The sequence below is a fragment of the Alligator mississippiensis genome, chromosome 3 (genome assembly GCF_030867095.1).
Source record: "Alligator mississippiensis isolate rAllMis1 chromosome 3, rAllMis1, whole genome shotgun sequence".
Classification (NCBI taxonomy): domain Eukaryota; kingdom Metazoa; phylum Chordata; order Crocodylia; family Alligatoridae; genus Alligator; species Alligator mississippiensis.
In genome coordinates this window covers 238,397,660-238,417,920 of record NC_081826.1, presented here as the reverse complement: position 1 = coordinate 238,417,920, position 20,261 = coordinate 238,397,660, and the positions used below count along the sequence as shown (strand labels likewise).

General features: G+C 43.0%; 2 protein-coding genes across 4 annotated transcripts in view; one reads left to right on the top strand and one right to left on the bottom strand.

Annotated features, from left to right (window-relative positions):
• ERAP1 (endoplasmic reticulum aminopeptidase 1) overlaps positions 1 to 7,766 on the bottom strand; it is a 30,213-nt gene extending 22,447 nt beyond the window's left edge. Inside the window, exons 1-5 of one of the 3 annotated variants that reach the window (XM_059724997.1) lie at positions 7,610 to 7,766; positions 4,932 to 5,519; positions 4,454 to 4,592; positions 2,701 to 2,835; positions 1,683 to 1,803 (exon numbers count right to left, since the gene is read on the bottom strand). In XM_059724997.1, coding sequence (XP_059580980.1) covers positions 1,683 to 1,803; positions 2,701 to 2,835; positions 4,454 to 4,592; positions 4,932 to 5,431 — 895 coding nt within the window. In that variant the 5' untranslated portion in view covers positions 5,432 to 5,519; positions 7,610 to 7,766. The other 2 variants (XM_006261601.4, XM_019483808.2) reach the window with 2 other exon arrangements.
• Positions 7,767 to 12,051: 4,285 nt separating this feature from the next.
• Positions 12,052 to 20,261, top strand: part of LOC102559308 (endoplasmic reticulum aminopeptidase 2) — a 36,049-nt gene continuing 27,839 nt past the window's right edge. Inside the window, exons 1-2 of the mRNA XM_006261602.4 lie at positions 12,052 to 12,122; positions 15,590 to 16,216. Coding sequence (XP_006261664.1) covers positions 15,720 to 16,216 — 497 coding nt within the window. The 5' untranslated portion in view covers positions 12,052 to 12,122; positions 15,590 to 15,719. The remainder of the gene's footprint in view (positions 12,123 to 15,589; positions 16,217 to 20,261) is intronic.

Sequence of the window (20,261 nt, the reverse complement as noted above, 5' to 3'; positions counted from 1 at the left end):
ATGGAGGGGAAGGGGTGGGGGGGAGGGGGTAGATCAAGGCCCCCACGGTGAGGGGTGCTGCCCCAGCCAGGGCGGTACATGGGACCCAGGACCAGGGCAGGGAGTGGGATGGAGCCACGGATGAATTGTCCAGGGGGGCATCAGGTGGGAGGGGGGTAGCTTCCCACTATTGTATACACTGCCAGGGGACGCATGGGGGGCATGTTCCCCCCACATTTGTGCATAGGGTGTATGTAGGCTGCTCACTGTGGGCTCGGGGCTCTATAGTCTTCTGCCTTTCCCTCGGAAATTCTGTGCTGGCTGCTCACCCCCTGCCCACCTGGCAGCAGTGGAGGTGATGAGTTGTGCCCATAGTGGGCAGCCTGTATTTGCCCTTGACCTGCCCAGCTCTACTCCACTTAAGTGTCCCCACGCTTAAAAATGGTGGTGGCAGCTCATTCAATGAGCTTTACTTAAAGCACCCCACCGCCATTTTTAAGTGCCAGGATGCTGATACATGTGATGTAGGAGGCTGCTGGAATACCCCCCCCCCCCCCCCCAAAAAAAAAGTTTTATTTATGTCAGTACTTTAAAATACCTTGCATTTTGAAGTAAACCAGTCATCAGATTTGCATTGACTGATATGGTTGGTTAATAATCAGCTATCAGTGCACCCCTAAAATGAATTAACTCCATCATAAGAGAATACTGTCCCTGACAGGACTCTTACAGAAGAGTAATTAAGTGTGACAAAACACACGTGTAGATGGTGATGGGGGCTGGCTGGTGTATGAGGGTGCTAAAGTGGGGGTTGCCTGCCACATGGCTCTGCACTTTAGCACTCTTGTGCTCCTGCCAGACCCTCCACTGCACAACACCATGACCTGGAGCCCGCAGCTGACCCCGTGAGCCTGCTGCTAGCCCAGGGCTGCTCTGCCCCAGCTCAAACTGCTGCTGTCCCGGGCAGACATGTAAACACTGTGCCTAGGAGCAGTTACTTCTGGCGTGAAGTGTACCAGAGTTGATCACACCACATTAATTGAACGTATAGATGCACGCTATGTCAGAGACAGGATCTTAGCAGATCCTTCAGAGGCCAATTTAGAGATAGCTAATTCAAGAAGAGGCCACATGGTCATGTGGATCCAGCAACTCAACACATTGAGTAAATGCCAGACAGAACAGATATATCTACAAATAGATGACCAGAATAGCAGATGCAGGGACAGAAGGCTTCTCTGAGGCTCTGTCATGGCCCTGGTTAGAGACTAGATTTCAGTAAACTCTGGCATTTTGTGCCTATGTAAACAAATGTCAGAAGACTCTTCGAGCAGTAGTGTTCACACATTTTTCTCTCACTGAAGATTTTATCAGCAATTTACCATTTACAGATTCATTATGTTATAGATGGTTAATATTTTCACAAGCTTTGCAGTACTATGAAAACACAGCCACAAGTTTATTTCCCAAAAATGAAGGCCAAATTCAAGGGCACATTCAAAACTCCTTTGGCAATAGCACAATTAAAAGTTTAGTTTGGCACCTAGCTTGCCATTTGTATGTGAAAGCACTTGATTTACAGGGACAAGCAACCAATCCTAGACACTAGTATAAGGTGTTCCTTTGATGATCTCTATCTTCTGTAATCTTTGCTCTGCCTTACAATACAATACTTAAATATAATAAATTATTAAAATACTTACCTTGTTTGGGTAAGGGGTATGGAATGCTAAAGTAATCTTCATAGAAGTCTAAAAGTTTCACTGCTGCATCCAAGGCATAATCAGCTTGGTTGATTTTGTCAGGCACAGCGTAGATGGAAATCTAACATACACAAGTATGGAGTATTTCAAAATAATAATGCAAGATGATTATAAATTAGAAATGAATTAGTTTTCAGTCTTCTTTATTTCATTGATCACAAAAACACCAGAACAATACCAATTTAATATCCCCTGCCCCAGAGTGTTCCTAAAATTTGTGAGGGGAAGAGATCAAAGTCGGGCGTTTGTTTTTTAAACTGAATTTAGATGAAGTTGTCTTTTTATTCACAAGCACAAATGCAATACAAGATTTCACACCCTACCCCCACACTCATCTATATTTCAAGGAGTCCAGAGATGAAGGGATATAAACAGATAAGAAGGGAGTTTATTCTCTTTTAGTGATTCCTAAGCAAAGTTAGTCAGAAACTAGATATAGAAGACACCACCAAAATTCATGGCACATAACAGACAGTCAAACAAAGCCTTTAACCACTAATAACCAATACCATATCAGAATAAGTGAGCTCAATGGTGAAAAAGGTCCTATAATGCACTAACAATATTCTTTACTACTAAATCTTTATGTCCAGTGGAAAAACTTGTACAGTTTCTGTTCGCTACATTCTTGAAGGAAAACAGTTTGAATTGCTATAGTGTCTGGGTGAAATTTCACCCAAATATGCCTGGATTTAATTTATACTACAATTAAGTTTCACTTTATCAGTACATGTAAGTATATAAAAAAAATTCATCTTGTTTACACATTTAAAAAAAAAACCCTGCTAAAATTAATAATTAAGACAGTCCATCTATTTTAAAAAAATCTTTTCTCCCCTTTCCTTCCCATAGGAACTACAGACACATAAATGAGATTAACTGAGACCTTTAAAATATCTGCATTTTTTACAGTTCTTACTACAAAACAATTAAGTACAAAATAAGACAGTTACTGTACCTTAATTCCGTGACGGGTCATCTTACTGACTGATTTAAAATCAGAAACTATAAAGGCCACAAGATAAGTACTCATCTTTACACTAACATCAAAATGGTCCTCAACAAGCCATTTCGAAATATTCACAGATCTCACCTAAAATTAGACCACAACTTTTCATCATACAATAATTTTATGCATTGGAATAGAATATTCATACCAGAAAAGTCTGTCTGTGTTATTCTACTGAAAATACTTAAATACTTAAAGGGATATTTGAAGAACACAAAAACTCCAATATTTTTGTATGATCACGTTTACCTATTACTGTTACACTGAAAATCACCAAAAGTATATAAGGTTAGAAAATAAAACTATTCCTCAATTTTCTTTCAATTTTCATTAGCCTTGTTTATATTTATGAGGGTCAGTAACCAAGATACTGGCAATACAGGGGAAAGAGTGACATCTACCAGACACAAAATGTTACTAAATGCACAAGGCAAACAAATACAAAAAGAAATTGTCTTTGTTGCCAATTACTTTTAGTTATGCCATAGCACATAGCCAGGAGCAGATCTACAAAAATGCAGCATGGTGGACAGCACAATGCATGTACTCCGTGGTAGTCTCAGTGCCAGACAGTGCACAGCATGTGGCCATATGATTGCAGAAGGGTGCAACTTCATCTTCAGATATACCCCTCCCCCCCAAATCTGTCCCTGCAATACAGTAGGACCACAATTAACTTAGGAAAATGGAACTGCAAAAATAAAACCAAACTTCAGCAAGATGTAAAGGTCTACATTTCAGCAGAAATTTAGTTGCATGATTCCCTTTAAAGTTAACAGAAGTCACTCTGCATTGTGCTAAATATTTATTCCCTTCATCAAAATTCTCAATTTCCATTTGCTCAATGCAGTAAAAATACTCAGCATCTTAAAGGACTATTTTAAATGTGCACTGGATATCTTAAACCAGCCAACAATGCACATTTCATTTTGTTTTCAGGCAGTTTCATAATGTTAAGTATAACAATATATAATAAATAGGGCTGTGCGAAGCTTTGGTCCCCGATTCAATTCGGTGGAGATTCGGCTCGATTCAGTGGCCAAATCTCCGAATTTGAAACGAATCAGGAGACCTTTAATCTCTCTGAATGGAATTGGAGAGATTCAGAAAGATTTGGCTATTTCAGACACAGACACAGCTTTAAATGTTTTTTCTACATACCTCAAGGTACCAGGCACCTCATGAATGCTGCGATGGTGGAGCGGATGAAGCCTCCCACAGAAGCACAACCCCCCCGTGTGCTCCCCTGCAGACCTGGAAGTGAACTAGAAGTGCTTCTGATCCACTCCGGGTCTGCTGCCAAGCGCACTGGGGAGCTCCACACACTCCTGTGGGATGCTCCATCTGCCCCACCATCACAGCATTCACGAGCTGCCTGGTACCTTGAGGTATGTAGAAAAAACATTTAAAGCTGTTTCTGTGTCTGAATAGCCAAATCTTTCCAAATCAGCATCAAATCTTCAGACACGGATTTGGCCAAATTGAATTGGGGACAGTGATCTGAATCAATGAATCAAATCACTATCCCCGATTCCATTCAGACAAATCCAAATCGAATATGGCCTGTTTCGCACACCCCTAACAATAAAGGTAATATCAAATCAAGGTAAAGCTTGCAAATTGCTATTGCTTAGATGTTCTGCTCTTCTTTAACTTTCTTAAACCAAACAATCCCAAAATGTAATACAAAATATCCACATACTATTGGCATATTAGATAGTGCAAGGTGCTTTGGTTCTCTCCTAATCTTAACTGAAAATTGGGCTTTGAAGGATGGTTCATCAAAACATGGGAAGGCCATGCGTGCAGCTGTTGGTTCAAACTGTGTTATGGCAAGTACTCTGTAATTAAACAAAAGGAAATAAAAAGTATTGTATCTTAAACATGTCCGTAAAAGGCAGTACTAATTCAGAATATTCCCCTCGCTCCTGCAAGCCAGAAGTTGATATTCAGAAAATAACTAGGTACCCCTATTTTATCGTTCCTCCTGTACACAAACACCTCATGATAAGCCTTGTCAAGTAGAAAAGTATTATTAGTCCCATTTTACAGGTAAGGAATTTAGGTGGAGAACTGAAATGTCTTAGCACTATTTAAGAAATCATTTTTTCTTTAGTAACAACTTATTCTTGAGTAACAAATTTATTCTTAAGTAGCAAACATTGATTGAAAAGGATTACCTCACTTCTCCTTCCTGAGTTCTGTAACTACTTTTATAAAAGCCATGGAAACTCTCTGATAGATTGGCTGAATACTCGATGTGGACTGTATAGTTTTGTCCAACTTGCAGTGGTTCAGAAGCAAGGAGTGCAATCTGTTCAAATGGGGGGTGTTCCCAAACCATCACTTCTGTTTCTGCATGACTATTTCCTTTTCCTCCTTGGATGGTGGCTTTGGTAATCTGCAGGTGCTTGCTGTGCAGGATGATTGAAGTGGTTTGTTGGTTTACTGTAACTTCTATCTTGGCAAAGCCAGTAAACGTCAGAGTGGTGAGATTAGGGTGGATGAGTAGATCATAATGCACTGGGGTGACATGCTTGGGAAGCCTCATTTTATCCCAAGGAAACAGTTTGCTTCCATTACCAGAGGCCGCATGGTCTGTCTCACTAGTTCCACTGTGGTGGTTGCTGCTCACAGACCCTGCAATACTCAAAACACTTAACAACAGTAGTGTCTTCATCAGCACTGCTGACTGATCCGCAGGTTGCAGAGTGAAGAATGCGGCTGCTATTCCTGTCTTTTCTTTCTGTTTTCTCACAAATGACTGTCTAAAAAAAACAAACAAACCCCAAAACACTTGTGAAATACAATCAGTATTTTACTATAAGAAAAGTATAAGCCTTTTCTTTGCAATGAACAGCATACACAGAACATGGAATTTTACTTGGTCTCTCTGTAAAACAAGGCCCTAAAGCTGGAGATATAAATAGGCAGACAACTGTTGCCTATTGACCTCCTGCCTAAATGACCCTCTGAAAGCTGTACTGCTCATTAGCAGCAGATGTGTTTACGGTACCAGAGTCTGGAGCTCCCTGTACTCTCTGGCCACGCCAGGCAGGTACTCTGGGAGGTTTAAGGGACTTGATCCTGTGCGCACTGGGAATTCCCACGCTTGATCCCTCAAGCCCTGGAAATGTGGACCCAGCTTCCCTCGCCTTCCAAGGAAAAATGCAGATATTCACCCTCCCAAGAGAAATTCTCCTCAGAGTGACCAAACCCTGGTTGTTCCCAAGTTATTTTTCTCCTGGAGTGGTCATTTTTACCCTAGGAGAAAAAGCCACGGATTGGTGTCTCCTGGGAGAGCAGCAGCTCCCCCAAGAGAAACTGAATACCAAGACAAAACGTGGGATTGCTGAGCACAGCCCAGCTAGAAGGAGACCCCGTTTTCCTCCACTGCCCACATGCACCCCAGAGACCCTAGGGGCACACCCTGGTTAGCGGAGAAAGCTCGAGTAGCAGAGAAAGCCAGGCTGCCAGGGCTCAACTGTCTTTTGCCTTGCCTCATGTGTACATGTGTTTTGAGAAGTTGCTAACAAGTTTATCACTAATTTATGAATGAATGCAAAACATATTTTATTATGGCTAGAGAAAAAGAAACACTCAATCAGTATTACTTGCATATAGCTATGCATTTCCCTTCTTCAAAAGGAATAATAATGTCAGCCATGAAACCGAAGCTACATTATAAAGTGCTATACACTTTCAATTAGCAGAAAGAACAGCCTTTTATTTTAGCAAGCTGTCATCTAATGCAATATGTTGATTTTTCACATGCTTTTCCCTGCATTTTTCTAAGACACATCGGGTATGTCTACATGAGACATTTACTTGCAGTAGATTAATTAGCTGTGCAGTAAACGTCACACATCTGCACATGCACTCCTACTAGGCTGGAGTCAAATAATTGACTCTGCAGTATGATAGCACTTGTAAATACAAGTACAATCCTGCTGCAGGTTTTTTCACTCTGCAGCAGCACAGATGCTGGGGAAGAGGGGACGACACAAGGTTGCTTCAGTGTGGGACTTGCCTGCCAGCTACCTCCGCGATGAAGCACCCTCATGCCCAGCCAGCCCCTCCGCAGCATGCTGAGCTGGGGGGCAGCGGCCCCAGGATGGCAGGCTGACCCTTGGGGCTGCTCCAACCTGGCTCAACACGTGGCAGTCCTGGGTGCACATTCAAAAGGTGTGCCTGGGAGTCATAAACTGCAGTGCAATAAGCACTGGAATTTATTGCATTGCATTCATATGCTTGCATAGATGGACCCATTGAACACATTTCCCACTAGTGCCTGTTATCCTGCCATCCGGCTTGCACTGCAACCGCTCTGAAGGAAACTTCCCTCGGGCCCTCTGACCTGCTCTGCGTTTTCCCTCCCCGTTTCAGCCCGGGGCCGGCCCAGGCTGCATCACCCCCCTGCGGCGGGGCTGCCAACTCCACCTCTCTCCCGGAAGGTTTCATCACACGATGTAACGAATTACCGTACAGTGTGCAGGCTTTACGTCAGGAAGACAAATGCACATGACTATGACACTTCAAAACCCCACGGAAGCGCTGCATAAATCGGATGCAACGTTTAATAACGATTTATTTTAGTGCCTGCCCTATCATGTCTTCCCCGGGTGGCTCTCCGCAGGCTCCTGGAGATTTCCCTCCGACTCCCGGAGGGGCCAGGGCCGTGCTGGAGGGCAGCGACCCCACCCCGCCCCCGCATTGGCATCCGTTTTCCCTCCACACGCAGGGCTGCAGCGCGCCAGGGCTGGGGCCGAGCCCGCTGCCGGGGGCGGGGGCCCGCGCCTCCGCATCGCCCCTTCGCAGGGCCCTGCAGCCCGCGCCCCGGCCCGGCCCGGCCCGGTACCTGGTGCGGCCCCGCGGCTCCTCCGCGCGCCGCAGACCGAAAGCGAAAGCGGAGCCGCGGCCTGCCCGCTCGCGGGGCGGGGAAGAGCCGCCTCTCCTGGGGGCGCCTCCGGCCTGGCGGAGCTGGGCAGCCCGGGCAGTGCCGCCACCACCTGGCCCGCCCGGGCCTCCGCCTCCCCAGGGGCTGAAGTCGGCCCCCTGGTCCTGCTCCCGCGGCTCCTTTTTCCAAATTATTCTTTGAAAAAAATGAAAGAGCCCAAAGCTCTTGAAATTCTCGTTTTTTTTAAAGACATTTTTGTGTTCCCAGCCAAATCCGTGAGTCAGTGCAGAACCATAAGTGGCCCCACCACCGGCAAACATCCTCCATCCCCACCGGGGGCATCAGATATTTCCAGTCTTTTGGCAGGTGTCCTATGTCTTTTGGCAGGCCCAAGTTCAGAGGCTTGGGGTTCGGATGCCCCCAAGTTTTGCCTGCCCTCAGCCGCAGGGCGGCAGGAGCAAGCTAGGGAGGTGCCTCCCCTTTCCATAAAGTGGGCTTCAAGCCCTAACAGGCTTGTCCAACATGCGGCCTGCCAAGCCATTTTATCTGGCCCACAGCGTTGGCAGCAGCACCACCGAGGAGCGCAAAGCCATGGCGGTGGCAGCGAGGCGGGCAGGGAGCGCAGAGGGAGCACGGCGAAGCAGCAGCGGCGGCACAGAGCACAGAGCCACAGCGGTGGGTCAGGCAGAGAGCACGGAGGGAGCGCAGCAAAGAGGGCAGGGAGCACTGTGTTGCCCAAACGGCTAGTTTTCGTGCCCCTGGAGGCTTTTCCAATCAACCTCAAGGAGAGAGTCACACACACTTAGGCTGGGTCCATTTCAAATTTATTGTTTGCGCAAACAAGATCGACAAGGGGGCTAGTAGCCCAAAGCCGAGTTGACCCCCGGTCTTTGTCCGAGGGTCTTTTTATAGCTTACCTAAACAAAGAACCATAGCGTGTTATGCAGTTATTGGCTGTCTTACAGCTTCTACAAGCTTCTACTGTTTCGTCTAAGTTTCCGCAAGATGTCAAAGTTTCCATGGTTACATCTAAGTTTCCACAGGAAGTTTGGGTTTTCATGCTATGCTTAACTTATTATGGGTTATGTTATAGCACCTGTGTGTTTTTAACGGGGGGGGGGGTCTGTGGTAAACTTAATATCCTTTAGCAACCCCTTATCTTTATGTCTTCAATCTATGTGCAGAAGCTAATGCGGAAGCCATTTGCAAGCCATGTCAAATACAGAAGCATTTTGCAAAAAGGCCTTATGTCTAAATTCAATCATTATGTCTAACCTTTAATCGTATTTGTACCACAACTGCAGAGTGCAGAGCCATGGCGGCAGGGCTGCGGCGAGGCGGGCAGGGCCGGCCCGTGGGCCCCAGCCGGCAGCAACCGGGGGGGAGCTGCTTACCCCCGCAGGGCCCGGGGGAGCAGCCCCGCGGGAGGCCAAGCAGTGGCCAGTGGCAGTGCCAGCCTGCACCTGCCTCCTCCCTCCCCACCCGCTTCAAGCCAGCCCTGCCGCCCTGCCCTGCCCTGCCCCACAGCAAGACTGCGCCTGCTCCCCCGGCCAGTCTCCCCCCAGGCGCTGCGGCTCTCCAGGCCCGGCCACCCACACGCGGGGCCCCGAGGGGGCCGCTTCTCACATGCTTGCTGGGAACGGGAGGAGCCTGGCCGGGTCTGCACCGGCCAGCAGAAGCGGCGATGGAGCCATGTGCCGCTCGGGATGGGACGAGCCTGCACCAGTCAGTCCCAAGCAGCACACAGCTCCGCCCCTGCTTTTTCTGGCCGATGCTGACCCAGTTCTGCCCAGGCAGGTCCTGCAGCACCATGTCAACCCGGGCATGCATGCCATGTCAACCAGCACTATGTCAACCCCTGCAACTTCCCTGGTGTTGTGGGAGAAAACTCCCTGGTGTTCGTTGTCTAGCAGGCTTACAGACCAGACAACACGGGTGAAGGGGTAACTGCAGTTTATTTACTCGAGTAAAGACCATAAAACAGCAAAGAGGTAAAATGGCCTCGACTTAAGGGTGAGGCTGTCTTTTATACATTTTCTAACAAAAAAACTACAAGGTTATTGAATATGCAATACTTATGGTAATCATCTCCTTACATGGTGCATTACAAATCTCAGTACTTCTCCAGAGGAAAAAAGTTAGTGTTATCTTACACATTCCAATCTGTTTTCCTGTACTCTGTTGTACCATCTTCTTCCCTCTGGGCCCCCCTTATCTTATCTCACTCCTAGCTGCAGCTGGTACCCAGTACACAGACTTAATTTCTGCTTTTTTCTAACAAAATGGTTAAGGCACTTGACATAAGAAAATGGCTGGCTTAGAGATCATTCTGTCTTGTGGTCAGCAACATTGCTAGGCCACAGGTCATGCCTTGTGTTTAGCTACAAAGCTAATACTATTTAATAATTTAAATTATTGTTAACAGTATAGTACAGAAAACTTTTATTTCAGGGTAAAAACAAACTTGCCCATCACAGTGTCAAAGGTCATGTGACATCACTTCCTGATATGATACCACTTCCTGTGACATCTTTGAATATGGCTCCCCGGCCCACTGGGTGATAAAAAAGTTCGTGATCCGGCCCCACATTCAAAAAAGTTGGACACCCCTGCCCTAACACCTCACCGGGTACTAAACCAACCCAGAAGAACAAGTATCCCTGGGAACGCTTAAGGAAAACTGCCTTCATGGACCCAGATACATGGTGTTTCCCTGCCAGCTCTTGAAATTGTTGAAATTTAAAATTAGAGCCAGGGAAGGACTTCAGCCCTTTTAGAAGAGAACTCCACTCCCTGAGTGAGGCGCTGAAGCTCCTGGTACAAGACGTGGCGAGTTCGGTTCCTCCGAACAGGATTCAAAGTAGACAGTATATGTTTTCATAGAGCCTAGAGCATCCTCCAGGTGCCTGTCTCCTCCGGTCTCATCCCTGGGGCTCTGCGGAGGACAGTGGCTGAAAATATAATTCTTTTTCCTAGTGGTGTCCCTGTCACTAGATGAATTGCCGGTGCCTCCTTTGTGAGACAAGTTTATTTGGGTAAATCCGATATCTTTTATTAGACAAACACAAATAGTTGAGAAAATTCTTCTTTGCAAACTATGTGAGATGCATTTGAGGGGGAAAAGTGGAAACTGTTTAGATTCTTGACTTTGCTGTTAAAAAGGTCTTCTTCCTGTGTTCTTGCCACTGGTATCTGCAGCATTTTGCACCTGGCTGAAAATATAACACTCATTTTTTTTTTTTTAGTAATGTCACATTTGAAATTCCACATTTGAAGGGGGAAAGTAGAAATTGCTTAGATCCTTGACTTTCCTCTTAAAAGGGTCTTTTTCAATGGTTCCAGTTTTAGTGGAGAAACATTTTTCATACAATTATGATTTTATTTTGTCTGGCAGGTACCAATGAGAAAATCATACATTTCAGAAGAACCTTATTAAAAAATGCTACATTGGACATACCAATGCCTCCCTGCTGCATAATTTACTACAAAATATTATAGTTCTTTTGGCAGAGAGCAAGACTGTTCTCTCTGCTGCATAATTTACTACCAAATATTATAGTTTTCGCGCAGTGCCATTTATTTGAAAAGTTAGTACAACAGAATATAACTATGCAGAAAATGGGAAGATGGGTACTATGCGATTATGACGATCTCTTGTCATTTGGGAGAAAAATCTAGCAGAGCAAATACTCAGGCTGTTGACATCAGTAGGTCCATGGTAATTTGCCAGGTGCCAGTTTGGTTCCAGAATCTGTCCCATTGTAAAGCTTTTAAGAGAAGATTTTCAAGTCTAAGAGTGTAAATAGGTGCCTGATTTGATGTGGACCTGACCCTTGAGTTTGATATGGATCAAAATGGGCACAGCAGTCATTTACACGGTGCACTCTTCCAAGCTTCATTGTTGCTCCTCTGGCAAAGAGGAGCACACAGCCTGGTTGGCTTGTCTTAGGAAAAAAGCACAATAACTTTACAGATGCACACAAACATGTCCTGTGAAAAGGCATAAGCACATTTTATCCTGCATATTTCAGAGGGATTTGAAGTGGGACAGTAGAGCTGTAGGATGCCTGTAGGATCCCAGGACAATAGACTTTTTCCCAGGACAAATGCAACATCTATTTACAGCATAAGAGTTAAGTGCCTAAGTCACGTTACATTACTTTTTTTAGAGCTACGTCTCAACTCAGTCATTTAAAAGTAGATTGATGACTTTTTTCAATTAACAGAAGCTGTAGGAAAAAAGCACACACATTCAAGTGCAGTTTAATAAACAGTGTTTAGAACAGTATACTATACAATGCCTTTTCAGCTTACAAAGTTGTTTCACACAAGTTGAAAATCTATTGGTAGCCACAAGAGGTGGCTATTTTGTTACTTCTTTTCATTCAACCAGTGGGTGGAGACAGGCTGCTTCAAAAGAAACTGAAAATAAAAGCAAGTCCTTCCTTCTTGTCAGTTACACAGACGTGAGACGGTAACGTACGCTAGAAATATGTGTTTTTGTTTTATTATGTAATTTATGGTATTTTCTTCTTACCAGATTTAAAAATATGTATGCATAATGAAGCTTGTATGAGATCTAATCATCATTATCAGAAAGCAGAAGGCAGGGCAGAGTGAATATTCCTTGGGGAGTTCTCAAGTTCTAGGGTAAAAGTACATATTTTGTATGTTATCTTGTGTCTCACTTACTGGGTTTAGAAAGATTAAAATGTATGAAAGGCTGTCTCAACTCTGCACAGAAAGTGTAACACAGGGACTGTGCAACACTTAAGCTTAGGCCCTGATTCCCTATGCCCTTCAGCACACGTTCAAATATTGATTGAATAGTCTCTAAAAAGTAAAAGGCCTGGGCTACCAGCTTAACTGAGATTTACTAACTGTGTCTATGTGGTGAATTCTAAAGTAAGAGCTAAATCAAAAGCTAAGGCATGGACTCAGGTAGGATTTAGATAGTTGTGATCCTGCAAATGTCAGCTCTGCTGTTTCCTAACCACAGAGGCACCTAAACTCTGTAAACGCTGTAGGTTTTGATCTTAAACTTCCCTGGACACTCAGTATCATGTCACTAGCAAAAAGGAATAGGAATGTAACATAGTCAGAGAGCAAGACTGTAGCTAAGTGGTAAAGGTGAGACTTGTATTATACTCCCTGCTCCACGTGATTCTTCTCTTATTTCACCTAAAATAAATCTTGCATAAAATACAGAAATAATTCTGGGACTGGGGGTCTTTCTTCCATTTTTTTTTTTTTTTTTTAAGAAGAGGCACAAACACCTGTCTTCTGGAGAAGGTGGCTCTGATTCAGATTTGTAAGTGGACAGAGATACCTTGCAGCCTCCAGTGAGATGTCTAAGGGATGGGATCTAAGGCCCACCTGTAACAGGGGATCCCAGCCTTGTTCCTCTTAGAGAGAGAAAGAGCAGGAGGGGAGAATAGGGTCCTATTAAGCATTGGACTTTTGTACCCTAGAGGGGGTAAACTTCATATTATCCAGCAGCCACAGAATCACAGATCCAACTCTAAGGCAACAAAGGCTATTTTGAGCAAGCTGCCCTGCTGTGAACAGGAAGCATCCCAGCCAGGAAGTTATTTGAAGCCCGCAGAACAGCCAGATAGGCAGCAGCTGAAGTAGGGAGCAGGCTTGTTAACTGACTGAGAAGAAACCCCTGGGCTTGTTTACAAGGACTTGAGACAGATGACCTGAAGGGGTGGAGTCAAGTGCTAGTTCTGGGACCAGAACTAGCACTTGGCAGGCTGGCTCTTACTACTGAAAGAAGAAAAGTTCTTACCAGTCTAAGCTGTATAAGAGAAAAGCTGTAGACTCAGGATGGTACTGAGATGGTTAGGAGGGGCCCAGCAGACTAGGGATAGACTTTTTGCTGTGGTTAGAGACCCAAGGTGGGGTTTGTGGTTGAGTTAGAAACTGGTGGGCTGGTATTTTGTGTTTGTTCTAACCAGAGGTTTGGGTTGTGTCTGTAGGGGAATTGGAGGCCACAGGGGTGCCTGGGAGGCACTCTATGCCTTGAGCCCTACAAGGGTCAGACTACTGGTAGGCTGAGAAAGGGAGACAGCAGCCCAGTTAGGGCCCAGGGCTGGGTGTAAACTGATATTGGACAGGGCCAGAGGGCTTGTCAAATGAACTTGGAGTGATACCTATGAGGCATGGATGTAATTACGGGGGAGGCTAGAGGGCACAATTAGTGCCCTTAAGGCACAGTTAGGGCTGCTAGGGCCATGGATGATGCACAGGTGCCAATGAGGCAGACAAGGAGATGGCAAATACAGGACACCTTGGCACATGTGGGTGTGTTGAATCCAGCAGTTCAAGTAAGTGACTGAGGCTGGATTCATTAAGCCCACTTAAAGACTCTGGGGACAGCTTCCCAACTTAACACATGGATAACCCCAGGGCATAGCAGGCAAAACAGTGTGGTATCCTGGAGGACTGGACAGAGGCAGGACTAGTTCAGTTACCAGACAGTGCTATGGCTTCCTGGGAAAAGGTCCTGTCATACCACCCCTGTCCTCAGCAGCTACCTGTAGCTGAGTGGTCATCTTCCTCAGTGCACTGTACTGCCTATATTGAATCCTGTTCGGAGGAACCTCACTTGCCACGTATTGTACCAGGAGCTTCAGCACCTCCCTCAGGGTTTGGAGTTCTCTTTTAAAAGGGCTTAAGTCCTTTCCTGGATCTAAATTTAAACTTAAATAATTTCAAGAGCTTTCATTCACCATTAAATTGAGAGCATTACCAGAGGTCAGAATATGGTCTTTCTGGATATGAATATGCAATTACATATAAAATATCTTTCATAAATGAAGGCATTTAAAATGTGATTCAAATCATGACACAATATAACACGAAAAACTAGAAATACCATTCACTTGATCAGCCTTCTGTCCTTTTGCCATCTCAAATATGTGTAAAGCAGCTGTTGAAAAGCAATTGTTGCAGTCCTGAGCCTTCCATCTTACCTAATCTTGTATTTATAAAGTATATTACCAGTAAATCAACTCCGTCAACCTCCAATGGATGTCTCACTTGTCTCTAGTTGAGTGCTATACCAGAGCTGTCAGCCTTGGAAATATGCTTGAGCAGTACAGATCTAAAAAACCCCAACCCTTTCCTGATTGACGGACATAAATTCAAGCAGGAAAAAGTCTGTTTCTTTGCTAGGATATCTTTCCCAGGAGTTCTAATCTCTGGTGCTGTTTTGATCTCTGTCGATCTCTGAGTGTATTTCTGATTAGGAGTCTGGTTAGTGGCCCTGGGGTTTTCTCTGCTGCTGAATGTGGGTTGTTTTGACAGGTGTTGCTTAGTTTCTCAGCATAGCTGTTCCAGCTCTCCTTTCATTCCTGCTGAAAGGACTGCAAATCTTTTCTTCATCTTGATCCAGAATTAGAGTTGTTCAGGATTTCTTCTATTTATTTTTGGCTAGTTTAAACACAGGCCAGTCAATTGTAAATATAGAAACAATAACATAGTAAAAAAAGCCAGAGTGACTTTTAAAGAATAGTTATTTTTCTCAGTAGCATCAAAAACACATTTACCATAAGGGCCTGATTTTTTAAAATATGTATATGCAGCTGTCATCATTCCAGGCAGATCCTTGAACCTGATGTTCACATACGGTTGTGGTAATTATATATACAGTAGCACATATTTCTGGTCTGGCACAATTTTTAAATATTGGGCCCTTAATGTTACTTTCACCACAACATGGAACATCTTATTTAAAAATATATGCCCAGATGTTACAATTAGATTGGATCCTGCAGTCAGAATTCTTATACCAGACAGTTTGGATTTCAGTATTGCATTTGTGATGTGCTAAGGGGGTTGCATGAGATAACACTTTTGAAAAAAATAAAATATGATTTTTGTATAAATAACTTGGTTACACCATAGAGTGCTCATATTAGTTCATCTCTTTTTCAGGATAAGCAATCAAAGAAAATCTCTGCTATACTTACATTGAAAGAAGACCTTGTGTGGCTCTTTCTTTTTTTTTTTCTCAAAATGAAATGTTGAACTAGCTAAAGTCCCAACATTTCCTTGACTTGTGGTAATGCTTCTGCTATTATATATTTTGAACTTTATTGGAATTAGTTATTCCTTTAATGGAGAAAGAAGCAATGAAAACAGATCTTTCCCTAGAGCAACAAATGGAGAGCAATTTCCCTGGGATAAATTAAGGCTCCCTGATTGGATTATTCCGGTTCATTATGACCTCCTGGTTCACCCAAATTTGAGTACATCAGTATTCACAGGCTTTCTGAAGACTGAAGTCACTGTAAGACTTGAAACCAATTTCATAGTGTTGCACAGCAAACATCTGGAAATCACCAGAGCACTTATTGAGGAGAAAAATCCAAAGATACAAGGAGATTTAAAACAGCTAAAGATTTTGGAATACCCAACTCATGAGCAAGTGGCTTTTTTGTCTGCTGACCCATTACTGGTGGATAAGAAGTATTTCCTTTCTGTTAATTACATAGCCAATCTTTCAGATGTTTTCTATGGATTGTATAAAAGTACTTATAAAACTAAGGATGGTCAAACAAGGTAAGCAAAATGTACAAAATTTTCATATCAAGAAATGTTGCTATATAAATCCTCTTAAAACTCTCATACTTTAAACTGTGTAAAATAATGCCATTATAGCTTTATGCATTATAATTTTTCTCTCTCTCTCAAGCTTTCTCCATTCAGAAAGTTGATGTTTTATTGTAGTGTATTTATTTGAGTAATGGCTGCTGGTTTATATTAAAGCATGATTTTTATTCACGTATACAATACAGAATAATTTTTCCACAGCATTCGTGGAATGCTTATCTTCATAAAAATCTGCAAAAAAAAAAATTAGTAACCTATTTTACTATTTCCTTAAAGGAAAACAAAAATACAGCAACAGTACAAACCATTTAAATGGAAGTAGGGCTGGAAGGGACATCATGAGGTTGTTTAGTCCAGTCCCCTGCTCAAGTGTGAGTCTGTCCAACCTGTTTTTAATTTCTAGGGATGGAGATTCCAGTCATCACTTAAGTATTTGAAGACTATCAGATCCCCCCCTCAGTCTTCTCTTCTCCAGACTAAATAACCTTAGTTCTTTCAGCATAAGTCATGTTTCCCAGGCCTCTAATCATTTTTGTTCATCTCCACTGGGCTTTTTCCAATCTATCCATGTCCTTCTTGATGTGCAGGGCCCAAAACTGGACACAATATTCCAGGTGAGGCCTCACCAATACTGAGTACAATGGAAAAATTGCTTCTCTTGATTTGTAAGTGACGCTCTTGTTCATAGAATGCAGTGCACTGTTGCGGGTTTTTTTGTTTGTTTTTTGCAACAAGAGTACACTGTTGGATCATATTCAGCCTATGGTTGGTCTACTGTAACCCCAGATCCCTCTCTGCAGTCCTGTAGCCTAAGCATTCCCCAGTCTGTATTTGTGCATGTAATTCTTCCATCCCAAGTGCACAAATTTGCACTTGTTGAATCTCATCTGACTGATTGCAACCATTTCTCCAGTCTATCCAGGTCATTTTTGATCCTAGCCCAGCCCTCCAGAGTGTCTAAAACTCCACCCAACTTAATGTTGTCTGCAAATTTGCTTAGTGTGCACTCAGTCCCATCATCCAAATTGTTAATGAAGATGTTAAACGGTACCAGACTCAGGACAGATTCCTGGGGAACCCCACTTGATACCTCCTCGCGACTAGACACTGAGCTGTTGATAAATACTCATTGAGCATGATGGTCCAACCAGTTATGTATCAACCTTACAGTACTTCTGTCCAGTCTATATTTCCTTAGCTTGTTAATGAGGATGTCATGGGAGACAGTGTCAAAAGCCTTGTTTATATAAAGATACATCACATCCACTGCTCTTCCCCATTCACAGAGCCTTTCACCTTATCATAGAAGGAAATCAGGTTAGTTAGGCGTGACTTGCTCTTAGTGAATCCATATTGGCTGTTCCTAATAATCTCCTCTAGGTGCTTCAAAATATGTCTTTGAGGACCTGTCCCATGATCTTCCTAGGTATTGAGGTCAGACTGTCTGTAACTCTGGATTCTCCTTTTTCCTTAAATTAAAGATAATCACTGCTCTTTTCCAAACATCACGGAACTCACCCAACCTCCACAAGTTCTCAAAGAGAATTGCTAATGGCTCTGAAATTACCTCAGCCAAATTCCTCCAGTACTCTAGATGTATCCCATCCAATCACACTGTCTTAAAAGCATTTAGCGTCTCTAAATCATCCCTAACCTGTTCTTCCACTTTTCTAGACTGTTTGCCTCCTTCCCCATCTTAGATGCCAACTGTGCTTGTCAACTGATATCTCCCTGTTTGTGAAGGCTGAAGTAAAAAAGGCATTACATATTTCAGTGTTCACTGCATAATCTATAACTAGATTGCTTTCTACATTTTATAAGGGAAAGGACCTACAGTTTCTTTGGTCTGCCTCTTGTTTCTACATACTTATAGAAGCCCTTTTTCTTGCCTTTATGTCCCTTGCCAGCTGTATCTCAAGTTGTGACTGGGCCTTCCTAATTTTCTCCCTGCGTGCCTGTGCAGTACTCTTATACTCTTCCTTAGTTATATAACCAAGTTTCCACATTTTGTAGGATTCCTATTTGAGTTTCATTTCATTGAAGAGTTTTCTATCTAGCCAGGCTGGTCTCCTTTTGTACTTCCTGTACTTTTGTTGCATCAGGTGACGCTCCTATGCCCTGAAGAGGGCCTCCTTAAACTATACCCAACTCTACTGGACATATTTTTTCCTCAGACTTACTTCCCAGGGGATCATACCACCAGTTCCCTGAGTTTGCAGTGGTCTGTTTTTCTGAAGGCCGGTGTCCTTATTCTGCTGCTCTCTTTCCTTCCTTCCTTTCTTTAGGATATTGAACTCTATCACTTTGTGGTCACGGTCACCCACATTACTTTCCATCTCTACATTCTCGACCAATTTCTCCCTTTTTGTGAGCAGCAAGTTGAGAAGAGCTTTCCCTCAGTTGGCTTCTCTATCATCTGTGCTAAAAAGTTATTTGCAACACACTCCACATCCACTGCTTATGCATTACTGTGTTTTCCTCCCAGCAGATATCTGAATAATTAAAGTCCTTCATGAGAACCAGGTCCTGTGATTTGGAAACTTCTGTCAATTGTTTAAAGATGACCTCATCTACCTCTTCCTCCTGGTTTGGTGGCCTATAGCGGGTGACAGTCCCCATGATGCTTTCCCCTTTGACCTTCAGCTAGAGGCTTTCAACAGGCCTACCTTCCACACATACTGAGCCTGAGAATATACATCTCTTTTATATATAAGGCAACACCTCCTCTTCTATCTTCTACTTATCCTGCCTGAACAAGTTATGCCCATCCATGGCATTACTCCAGTTATGCAAACTACTCCACCAGGTCACCATAATAATTACTGAGTTGTACTAAGATCTGTTTATTTCCAGTGCTTCTAGCATTAATTTATAAAGATTTTGCATATCTAACTGACTTGTCCTATATGCTCCCTTAACCATTACTAAGGCTTCTTGTTTCCCTTTACTAAGTTTTTTATCCAGGTTTCCTGGCTCTTTAATTACTTCTGGGTTTTTGTCTCCATATCCTTATGAACCTAGTTTAAAGAATCCTCCCTAGGTTTGTTTTAAAGACTTCTCCCCCTCTTTATCAGGTGGAACCAGTCTCTTCCCAGTAGTCCTTCATTTTGGAAAGATCTTATTCTGATTTTGATTTGGTATGACACAGAGTAACATCAGGGGAAATTCATTTAACTAATTAAGCATGTGAGGCAATTAGTGATAGGCAATGGGCTTACTTTTCTGTGTCATTTTTGTTTTAAAAAATTATTCCTTTCATTAAAAAATTATTACAAATATCTCCATGTATAAAATCTTTAGACTTTAGAACAGAAACCATTTGTTAGAGACATATGTGAACTATCTCGGAATTGTGTGTGTGTCAGAAGTTAAGAGTAATTGTTAAATAGTTGTTTCAAAGTAGTAGAATAAAATAGTCCTTTGTTCCTATAACTAGTTATTTGGAGCTCATTAATAAACATTTTTCATATGGACTTTCTCTTCCGTCTTCCAAATGGCATTTTTTGTTTCATCTCTCTCTCTGCAGACCTCTCACAGTTTCTTGACCTATGCTTAATTTATGCCTACTCCTTTTACCCCTTGCACTGTCATCTTTCTCTCTTATCTCCTCCCCCTTCACTTTTATTTTTATTTAGCCTCTACTCACCTAACTAAACCTAAAATGTGGAACTAACAGGACATTTACTACCATCCCAGAATTTGCTCTGCTTGTGTACTATATCCCTTTGCCCACCCTCATCTATCTTGTTTATTTGTACAGTAATTTTTTCAGGGCCCAGATTGTCTACTGTCATGTATTTGTATAGTGCCTAGCACAATTGGACCTCATTCTTAATTGATCCTTAGGGACTACCATAATAAACTTGATGAGAAATAATAAACTGCTACAATCAGATCACATTCTTTCTGCAGAAACAAAAATATCTTCGATAGCAGCACAAACACATGGCTAAGTTCTGTCTTTATTTTGTCTTTATTATATCTTTTAACCATT